This window comes from Elaeis guineensis, chromosome 8 (genome assembly GCF_000442705.2).
Source record: "Elaeis guineensis isolate ETL-2024a chromosome 8, EG11, whole genome shotgun sequence".
NCBI classification, from domain to species: Eukaryota; Viridiplantae; Streptophyta; class Magnoliopsida; order Arecales; family Arecaceae; genus Elaeis; species Elaeis guineensis.
The window spans coordinates 137633043-137645028 of record NC_026000.2 but is presented as its reverse complement, the minus strand read 5'-3'; the positions used below and the strand labels follow the sequence as shown (position 1 = coordinate 137645028).

Below are 11986 nucleotides of genomic sequence, written 5' to 3'. Positions count from 1 at the left end.
GGCTTTTCAAAAAATAATTTTTATATTTGTAAAATAATTTTATAATATGATTCTACCAACCATATTGCATGTTTGATTCATAATCAAGATACAAGTGAAATAAACATGAAACTACTTTAGATCTAATCTAAACAGGTTCATGTAATTGAAACAGTTTCAACTTTAAACAATTTCTTTGCACAAAAATTATTTAACAAAAAAAATTTATTTCAGATTTAAACACCTTTTAAAATTAATAAATCATAAATTTAATCTAGATCATATCTAACAAATTTATGATTAAAGATAGATCGACACAAACTAGGACAACCTTTGCACTGTAAGGGGTAAACCTTACAGCAGGACAACTTTGCAGTTCGTGATTGATCTAAAATTTTAATTTCAGATTTAATAATCAGATTATAAATTAGATCTAATCTAAAAAATAATCTAAGAATGTATAAATAATCATGTAATAAAGAACCTATGCTCTGATACCAATTGTAGGAACCAGATCTAGGGTTTCAAGGTTAGATCTTGAAATTTTTTCAAGATCATACAGCGGAAGACTAAAATAAATCAAAATTTATTTTCTAAAATCAAAGAATCTCTAGATTTAAGATCCTATTACATGATTATTATATAGCATTAAATCAAAAATTAAAATATATAAATATAGCATGAACTACATGTTGATCATATCAACATGTTTCAATACCACATCTAATGTATGTATTAAACAATAGATCAGATCTATTACCTTGCAAGTTAGATGCTCTAACCTCGCTGATCCGGGCTTAAGGATGATGTTGCAAGCCGCACATGCGTCCGGCCTCTAGGAGTCATCCACACGAGTCCACGAATCTCGATCAGAAGTCCTGCTTCAGGAAATCAGCACAGTATGCTAGTACTGCACTGATCCTTCTTTGATGGTTGATCAGGTGCCTCCTTCTTCTTGATTTAGACTCTTCCAAAGATAGAAAGTAGAAGGAGGAGTTTCAGATCTGAGATGCTCTCAGGAAACTCAAGATGGAGGGAGGAGAAATATGAAAACAAAAACCCTAGAAGAAGACCCTCTTCTTCTTCACGTTTTTCTCTCTAGACACCCTAACTTGCATCTTTTATATCTCCATGACCGAAAGGTCTTTCTCTCTGATTTTTGGATGGCACAAAGGTCTCTCAAATCTCTATCTTCATCAAAAATTTTATAAAGAAACTCATTTTATACAGAGAGATATAATAGAGTCCTTGTCTAGGTCAAATACCTAGTCAAGGCTTATCCAAACATAGCAAGTTAAGGGGCACCCAACTCTTGAGCACCTCCTCCATATTTTCGTGCATGGATCATCAGCAAAGGGTGCACAATATATGCCTTAAAATCCATGAAAATTTCAAAAAAAAATTTGGATAAATTCGGTGCAAAATTGAAAGAGTTTTGGATTTCTAAAACTCTATCTCATAGAATTCGAAATCCAAACTTATTCCTTTTTGATTTGATCCAAACCACCTTCCATGTAAGAAAGAAGAGAGGAGACCTTTTGTGAACGTGGGAGAGATCTGAGAGAGGGCTTTTGCCACACAAAATAAGTGGAGATTGGCGTTGAATAAGAGAGAGGGCATGGAGAAGGCTTATGTGGCGCAAGGTGGAATCCTAGTCTTACTAGGATTCTATCTCATGACTTGTTTTAATTTGGTTTCCCAAACCAAATCAAACTAAAATTAGATCAATCCAATTAAAATAGGTCTTAACCTAATTAAAAACCTAATTTAATCAGATTAAATTAGATTTAAATCTGATTTAATTTTCTAATCAAATTAGAAATTAGATTGATCCAAGTCCTAGTTGAACTAGGACTAGTTTTTCCTTGCACTTGGCTTATCCAATAAACCAATTGGACTTGATCCAATCAAGCCCAAACCAAATCTAATTAAATCATATTTAATTAGACTTAATCTCAACCCATTGGCTTAATCAAATTAAGTCAATTAGCAATCGAATTGCTAATCGATCCTCCTGCAACACTTGCACTAGGTTAAATGTCAATCGTATTGATCATTTAACCCTGGAACAATTCTTAATCATTGATCAACCATCCGATCGGATCATGAACTCTAATGTGTGTGACCTCATAGGTCCGAACCTAAGCCGGTAGTACAGGAATAAATTTCTGTACCAATCGAAGTGACCATCTAGCAATGATACTCGACGACCGGATAGGTCGAATGTGTAGAACAACATCCTTAGAACCCATGCGGATATAGTTTTCATATAATTCATCCCCTTGACCAAAATGATCATAGGACACCCCAGAGTTCAACTGTCAACTCTGATCAGGTTGTCCACATTGTATTTCAAAATATCAAATCCATCTGATGGATTACTCTGGTCAAGATTTTGCTAAATTGAAATACAGCGACTCATTCTTCTCCAACTCTTGGAGTGGTCAATCCCATCTCGATCACACTCTGACTTCGCAAGTACTTGACTGTGCCCAGAAGCCTTCCGTCCCTGAATTAGAAATTCAGTTAGTCCAGTACCAAAGCACAGTGAGTTGCTTGCAAGTCACTGAGGCGATCTCAAGTCTAAGGGACACTTATACCTATATCCCATCAGAGACATTCTCGACAGCAGAATACTCTGGAGTTGGTCACGTTCAATGATGATGTACCCTTACATCTCACCTGTATGCCATACCAGTGTCTCCACACTCCTTGGTTAAGAGGACAACCAACCCATATGGCCTACAGCGACCTATGCTCGATAGAAGCTGTCGTCCTTATTAACAGCTTATCATTTGGTCGTGAACAGTTTTAAGGACTAATCGATAAATCCTCTCTTTATCGAACTTAAATAGTCCTAAGGACTTCATCATAACAACGGAGTTCATTAGAAGATGAAAGCTTATAATGAAGATGCCAAATATATTTTATTTATTAACAAATCAATTACAATACTTGGTTGCTCAACCGTCAACAGCTTGACGATTGACTTTTTGGGACACATTTCCCAACATTGTGGACTCGACTCCTTTTAAGAGTCTTGTTGGTAGTTTGAGGTACTTGACGATCACTAGATCCAATATCGTTTATGGAGTCAGACTTGTAAGTCACTACATGGAGACGTCAAAGGAGTTTCATTGGCTAGCTACAAAGAGGGTTCTAAGGTATATTAATGGCTCTCTTAACCTTGGTCTCTTCTATACCTATGGTGAAATTGCACAACTAGTTGGTTACTCAAATAGTGATTGGAGAGGTGATCAAGATGAGAGGAAAAGCACCACAGGATATATTTTTTATCTCGGGTCAACTGCATTTTCTTGGACCTCCAAGAAGTAAGGAGTTATGGCCTTGTCTTCATATGAAGCAGAATATGTAGCGGTTTCATCAACCGTTTGTGAAGCAATCTCGCAATGGAATTTGTTAAAAGAGTTATTTCATGCATAAGAAGAACCAACAGTGATATATGTGGATAACAAATAGGCCATAAAGCTTACAAAAAATCCAGTCAATATGAGAAGAGCAAGCACATTGATACTTGATTTTATTTTCTAAGGGACCATATAAAATAGAAAACTGTGGAATTAAAGTATTGTCATTCAATAGAGCAAGCAGTTGATATTTTTATCAAGCCATTACTGGTTGAATCCTTCAAAAGATTAAGAGATATGCTTGGATTGAGAATGTTTTGATTTGAGGGGACGTGTTGAAAGCAAATAAAAACATATGGAGTTAAATTGTCAGTTTTTTATTTTGTAGAGTTAAGGTGTCAGTTTTTTATTTTTAGGGTAATAAATTGTCGGTTTTTGATTTTAAGGTAATAAGTTGTTAGTTTGTTTTTGTAGAATTAAGTGGATGGTAACGAAGTTTGTCCATTTTGCATTGTGTTACTTATATGAGACTGCTTAGTTTTTATCTACAAGTGAATAAAATACATTTCAAAATTTGTAAGTTTTGAAAGAGTGTGGAATAGTCTGTAGACTTCTTCCATCAGATTATTCTTGGGTTCTAGCTCGTTCATTGGTAGTTGGGGCTTCAACTATAACTAGAAGCCGAGGGCCTCGACAACAAACACTGATGGTACAAATGGCTGAAAAAAAGAAGAAAATCAGCCAAAAATAGAAGGACAAAAGAGGGGTTTCTTCTTCCATTTGGTTTTTGGCAAAATCAAATCTGGCGGTTGTGGTTTAAAGCATTAGGAAGAAGAGCAAAGGAAAGAGAGAGGTCAGGGCTTGCTTTGGCTCCAGTGAGCTTTTCGACTCCAACTTCCAACGATGACAATGAAAGGAAACTAACAAAAATAGGGAGAAAGAAAGAGGAGGCAGCATGGTATTCGTCAATGGAGGCCATAGAGGGGAGAGGGTGGTTGTTTTATAGAGAAAGTTTTAGGATCCCAATGTCCCTAGGATTTCAGTTTCTTTCTTAAGACGTGGGAGAGCAGTAAGACGTTGCCGGTCAAGTGCAAAGCATGTACGGCTGGCTTGTTGCTCCAAATAGGGTGTAAAAATTTTCTATAAACCATCCAAACCATCCAATCCGATCCGAACCGAATCAAATATGATGATTTGATGGTTTAACTGATTCGATTCGATTGAATAAAATAAAAAAATCGATATTCGATTTGATTATTAATTTATTATTTTATGTGATCCGTTGAAACCGAACTAAATCGACAAATTGAAATTAAAATACCATCATTTTATATATTTATAATATATCTATATTACATGTTTCATATATTTATAGATACACTTATGTTACATGTATATTCAAAGTTGGGCTATGTACTTTATATAAATTAAGAATTTAAAATGTTGACTTAGCCCTATTTCAATCCAACTTAGATCAAATTTGACTTGATTATAGATCATAATAAAAAAATAAAAAATAAAAACCAAATCAACCAATCCACTTAAATCGAAAAACTATTCAAACCATTCAAATACTTAAGAAAGCTACACGAACAAACTAAACCGATACTAAACCGAATCGAAGAAATTGATTATATTTAATCAAATATTTAATTTTAAAAATTTTTTAAATTAAAATATTAATTTGATTTTAAAAAATTATTTAAAATCGAACCAACTGAACTGTTTTCAGCCTTATGACCAAGATTGGCTTGTTGGGCCAAGCATGGCTAGTCAAGTGGATCGGGTCTAAGCCATCACAATACCCATGCCCAAAATATAGTTTTGTAGCGCATGATCCCCATCTGACCCGAGTGTCTAATAAGCGGCGGTTTTCCTCAAGCATTTTTGTGGATGCGATTGTGCATGAACAGCTATTACTCACCAAACAAAAAAAAAGAAAAAATCAAGTATTGTACTGTATTAATTTAAGCTGAAGACAACTAATATAATACGAATAGACCGTATACAAGAACGGAATATGTTAAGCCATTTCGACTGTAGTCACATAATCACAGTTGGCGTCCACCCAATTCTCATCCCAAGTTGAACATGGAAGCAACGTGATACATTAATTTTTCACATGCATGCCTCAAACTTTGTTCAAAGTCAAAACCCAAGATGTCGGCGATACGGATAGCTTATCCCACCCCTCCCCTCCCCTGAGACGCCGGCTCGGCTGAGGTAAACGGTGTCGGCGTCTGGTTAACGTAGATCCCACTGTATGGATAATGGATCCCATCACCGCCTTTCAGAGTCCACCCTCGGCGCCTCTCTGTCATCTCCTTGAATAATAGAAGAAATTCAAACTCTCTTTCTTTGTCAAATTTTACACACTACTAAGACAAAGCCCAAGTAGCGTGAAGAAAATATTAAGGCAGGTAAATTCTGTCCTATTGATTCCCGTGGCAAGATAAGCATAGGGCTGTTAATTAATCACTTAAGAAAATACTCTAGTTTTTCACCGAAATAAATTCTTATCTCAAATTTTTGTTAGGAAAAATAATATTGTTTATAATATGCAAGGTTGGCTAACCAACCGTTCAATTGTTGCATTACTGTCCTTCTTGATCGACATAGGAAATTCAATTCTAGCTTTCCACATCCTTTTTGAAATCTATATCATAGTTTGGCACGAGGGAATCACTCACTAGAAGGCAAAGCCTGGAAATTTAAAAAACCAAAGACTATGGAAAGTCAAAGAAAAATTGGTTGACAAATCTTACAAATTTGGTTTTGCATGTATTTATGTAAAATATGAATGGAAGAGACAGGGCCAATAAACAATTACAATAATATCACCATCACTAGCATCAATAATTTGTAATTTATAAGTAATTCTAATTATTTTCAAAATATAATTACAATGCAAAGGGCATGTTATTTCCAATTTTCTTCCTCCCCTTGATCAACCGACCAAAGCACCAGCTTATTAACAAAATCTGCTATTACAACTTGTCATTGTCTTGTTGGGCTCCACTCGCACCATTGCATCTCCTATTGTTGATCAGGAGAAGACCAGATTTCCTATACCAAACTTCTTTAGTTCTTAGTTTTAGATTCCAACCACAATACGGTACACATGATGTCGGTCAAAGTTCATGCATTCTCAATGGCGGTGTTTATATGCTAAAATGAGTTGACCAAGTGAAAGGGTGAAAAATGACTTTATATGAGAAGGTCAAAAAGAAAGAAGACTTCAGCGTATATAACCTCTCAAACCTTTTAACTTTCCTCCTTCTAAGAAAGAAGAAAATTATTTATCCAGCAACCCCCCAAAATGCCCCTTTAAAAATCTAAACTTCCTCCCTGAAACACCCCCGCGTGGACTTTTTTTGGGGGTTTGAATATCTCCCATCTTCAACGCCCCTCCCCCGCTATAAATACATCTTCAACGGCCCCCTGCTATATATCGAACCATTCCTTTTTCCAACTCCCAACAAGCTTCCGTCTCCCCAAAAGACAACCTTTTTCCTTCTCAAGTGGCTTCATTCAGATAAAGGCAACATTTCCCACCAACCACTTTTAATCCATTCATTTCAGCTTTATGTCTGGCTTTCTGATCTTAGATTCTGGCTGTCAAATTTCTCATCTTCCCGTTAAGCAATTCCATCTCTTGAGCTCTTTCCTCATCTCAATAGCCAGCTATCTATAGGTCCAAAATCTTTCAGATCTCGTACGTCGCATTTAAATTTCTCTTAGTTCGCGTTAATGGCAGAGGTGGAGATCCCATCTTACTTCCTTTGCCCAATCTCTCTCCAAATCATGAGAGATCCGGTGACTCTCCCAACCGGCATCACCTACGACCGCGACAGCATCGAGCGGTGGATGTTCTCCGGGAAGCACGACACATGCCCGGTGACCAAACAGCACCTTCCGGACTGCGACCTCACGCCAAACCATACTCTCCGGCGACTGATCCAAGCATGGTGTGCTCTCAATTCGTCGAACGACATCGAGCGGTTTCCTACACCAAAACCGCCGATCGACAAGGCCCAAATCGCCAAGCTCCTTGACGACGCCAGGCTGCCTCATCTGCAACTCCATTCTCTTCGAAAGCTAAGGGAAATTGTCTCGGAGAGTGAGAGGAACAGGCGGTGCATCGAGACCACTTCCGGCGTGGTCGACATGTTAATTTCTATCATTCACAACAACAACTCCGGTACTGCTTCAGGTGAAGAAGGAAAACCGATCAGCGATGATGTGGAGTCTACCAATGCTCGTGATGAAGCTCTCAGCATTCTTTACTTGCTCCAGCTCTCAGACCAACAACTTCTCGACCTCGCCGTCGGAAATGGCGACTTCGTGGGGTCATTAACATCCATTCTGCAGCAATCCAACCACCAAACGCGAGCCTACGCAACATTACTCCTCAAGTCCATGCTCAGAGTGATTGCACCGGCTCGTTTGGCTGGTGTTAGAAAAGAACTATTCCAAGAGGTTGTGGGCGTACTTCGAGATCGGGTTTCACACCAGGCCACCAAGGCAGCATTGCAAGTGCTTGCCTGGTTGTGTCCATGGGGAAGAAACCATATCAAGGCAGCGAATGCCGGTGCTGTGCGGTCCTCGTTGAGCTACTGCTAGACGAGCCCGAGAGGAGGGTATGCGAATTGGTGCTCGTGGTGCTGGACCGGGTTTGCGGGTGTGCCGAAGGGAGGGCGGAGCTGGTCGGCCATGGGGCAGGCATCGCAATTGTGTCGAAGAAGATGCTGAGGGTTTCGGAGGCGGCGAGCGAGAGGGCGGTGAAGATATTGAACTCGGTGGCAAGGTTCTCGGCAACAAAGGCTGTTCTTCAAGAGATGCTGCAGATTGGGGTGGTGTCCAAGCTGTGTTTGGTGCTCCAAGTTGATTGTGGGATGAAGACCAAGGAGAAGGCCAGGGAGATCCTTAGGTTGCACTCAAGGGTCTGGAACAAGTCACCTTGTTGGTCTCCTCAGTTTCTCATTTCATATCCTTCTTCATGATAGATGGATTGAAAGATAAAGAGTTATACCAATTTATGTTCATGATTATTGATTAATGGGCATAAATTCATGTCCCTAAAGGCAAAAACAGCATCCAGAGATTTTTTTCCCCCACCCTTTTCTGTTATATTTTTTTGTAATTTCATCACAACGTATTTGATTCTTGTAACATAAATAAAAAGAAAACAATCAAGAAAAATAAAATTTCTTCTCTTTAAGTTGCTCAATTATTCGACTTGTGTCCCCTAAGTAATGCAATAAAGATGACCGACACATTGTATTCAATAAGTTTGATATTTGTACAATTAGATTTCATAAACAGCAAACCTACATGCATGTAAATGGTGTAAAATTGCAAGCAAACTATTTGGGCTCGCCTGATGGGCTGCATCAGAATTGATTCGAGTGTTCCGGTGTTTGTTTTCTTTTCGAGGAATTCTTTGTGATACAGAAATGCAAATACCGCCCGCGATGATTAATTCACGTATGAAATCAGAATGCGATATGTGAAAAAATATATATATATTTTTTTCACCAACCCGGTGTAGAAACCAATCACCGCGGGTATTTAGCTTTCTTCTCCTGGCTATGTAGGAGTCCGTTGGCACCTTATTTGTCCTTTGTTTTTCGCGGTCCCAAGTGAAATGCGCAAAATGGCCTTGCTGGATGGGCTGGATCAAAACCTTCTGTGAGAGAGAATAATCTACTGAAAAAAGTCTCAAGTAGCGTGGCCTTCTTTTGCCCCTGTTGTCTGTCCCTGTTCATCACCTCAATTGAATGCTCAACATAGCTTGGTATGCCATAATGTACAATATGCTGAATAGACTTTACTACCTTGTGAAGTTAATCCATCTCATTGCTTTGGTTGGTGGTAAAGTGTTTCCTGACATTTTAATTCTGACTTAGAGACGTAGGTCGGAATTAACATTTCGGGAAACACTTTACCACCAACCAAAGCATTGAGATGGATTAACTTCACAAGGCAGTAAAATCTATTTAAACTAATGGTCAGTTGGATCGCTGGCATGTCAGATCCATCACTAGAATTAAATCGATTAGGAGATGCATGGAAGGCCACCAATTTGGATAAATAGAAGGCTAATGGAATTTGGTGAAGAAAAACTATCCCTATTTAAATAAATTTATATATTGAAAGCTTTATGATTCAGGACAACGGAATGCACACTATTGACTTCAAGTTTAAGCTCATGCTGCCAACCTTTAAGAGGTCAGCTTTATGAATCCTTCATCCTTTTTTTTTTTTTGGTACAGAATTACTCCTTCAACATTCAACCATTCAAGGGTAACTTGTTTCCATAAAACCTACTTACCCCATGCCATACCCCTTCACTCCTCCTGGCTTCCAAGTCATTCTCTTTCAGACCCACCTAACAAAAAATGTGAAATGCTCTCCTGACCACTTGCCCTCAAAATCTTCATTTCATAGGTCCTCACAAAGATACTTGACAGTGTTGTAAAATTTTTTAAGGGAGATAACGGCCCTGATAAAGCTTAGTGCTGAATTTAGTTATAAACAGGATTTTAAGGAGTCAGACACCAACATGCCATATTGTGCACTAAACAGATTACTAGAAGTATGTAGAAGAACACATACTAATACTTCACTGTTAGATAGTTAATCCTAACATGAAAGCGCACACTGATAAATAATCAAATTCACATTTTAGTTGACTAGTGAATTGATAGCCTAACCACACCTTGTCCTTTTTCTAGCACTTGCCTTCATATTTTACACCTTTTAGGATGGTGAATCCTAAAATGTACAGAGGCATCAATTATTCATTCATTCATAAGAAAATCAGGAATCTGAGGATAATTATGTTAATTGTTTTTCTGATTGTGAGATAATTATGTTAATTGCTGTCAGTCAAGTTTTGCAAGGGTAAAAAGAAGTCATCAATGACATATATGACAAATTACTGGTGAAATGCTTGAAGAAATAACAGCATTGACTACCTCCACAAGCATTTGATGAGGTTGTCTTAGATCTTCAACTATGATTGGGCAGATCATGGATTGCATACCATGTTCAAAAGCCCGGTTGCACCACCCTCAAAGTTGGCTTTCAAGAGCAAGCCCCCCTCCTTAGTCACAATCTAACATGCATAACATGTCAAAAACTACCAACTAGGAAAGAAGTATTAATGCTTCTCTACTTTATCTTTCAGTTCTGTTGAACATAAGCATCAAGACCTTGTACACCCCTTCAATTACATTAAGATATAAACCAATGATAACCATAGCTTTCCTCAACATTGATTTTACCAAATTCTGACGGTCAAAGCACAGCATCAATGTAAATAGGCGTGAATAAAATTCCAAATGAAATTTTCAAACTAGAGTGTTATATCTCTATAATATTTGAATATATTTAAAATCATAGCTACTACAAAAGATAAAAATTTCTATCAGCTAAGAACAGCAAGATAGTAAACATTACAGGGCTGTTTTCTGATATATAAACTTGCTAGCTAGCATGATCGTTCTGCTACAATCTTGAGCAGTGGATGTTACTACATAAGGAAAATTCATATATTTTGATTCCAAACAAAGGATTATCTTTATCATATATTCAAGTTTGGATAAAGGTGTATACTCCTGAATTTGCATAAATATCTTCTAAAATAATCGCACCTTCTGTAGCTCTTTAGAAAGGTCTGTAATCGTCCACATATTCATGTTAGGAAACAAGGCACTTGATTTTCCTCCTCCTTATAAAAATTGACAGTAAAATAGCTAATTAAATTAGAACAAATTAGATCTGCAACAGAGGTTCACTAGTTACAACATTCAATTGAAACATATATTTAACTTCTGAGAAACAAACTATGACAATCACAGTCCTTAGGTTCCCTAGGTTCCTTCAATTTGTCCGCATACTTTTTTACACTTTGCAGGAAGAGCATGTGCTTGATGGTATTTTCCACAAGAGCATCAATGCTGCAATGTTCCTCCAGATTAACAATAACATAATAAGATAACAATCTTTTGAGATATCAAACTGAAGAAGAATCATGAGATGTAATAGTAAAATATCAATAAGAGCTCATGGTACTCCGAGGAAAAATCATGAGATGTGATAATAAAATGCAGATGAACAGCAATTCGGCCATTCATGCTGGTTGTGCTCATGAACACATTGGATGCATGGTGGAATATGATACCTGCATTCATTCAATATGTTCACTTTGCATGAACCAGCCAAAAGCTCTACTTGCATCATCTACTGAATTTGATCAATTTCGAGTCAATTAAAAGTTGTTGAACTACCCCAATATTCCAACACGCAGAGCATAAATTCCCCACTGATTTCCAAATAAATAAATGGAACGGCCCTACTCCAACGCACAGCTTTCCAGACCTGACTACAGGTTAAGAGTTTCAGATGCTGTCTCCAAAGATTCCAAACAAAAGCCAAAGAGAGGGACATGTTACTAAGGAATTAATGGGCAGAAATCTCTCTCTAACCATGCCATTCTCACGGCATAAAGGGTCCTTTGTTATTTGGGAAACAATAGTAGACTTCTTCAGTAGATGACAAAGGAAGGCTGAGAAGTGGGAGCCCAGAAGTTCTTCTATTCTTTGGTATTCTAATAGTCGTTTCATGGAAGCATG

General features: G+C 37.7%; 1 protein-coding gene across 1 annotated transcript; it reads left to right on the top strand.

Annotated features, from left to right (window-relative positions):
* Positions 1–6815: 6815 nt before the first annotated feature.
* Positions 6816–8615, top strand: LOC105049438 (E3 ubiquitin-protein ligase PUB23). The gene is given in 2 exon segments (XM_010929077.3): positions 6816–7944; positions 7947–8615. Coding segments are annotated over 2 exon segments (1251 nt in total). The 5' UTR covers positions 6816–7097; the 3' UTR covers positions 8351–8615.
* The last annotated feature ends 3371 nt before the right edge of the window (positions 8616–11986 follow it).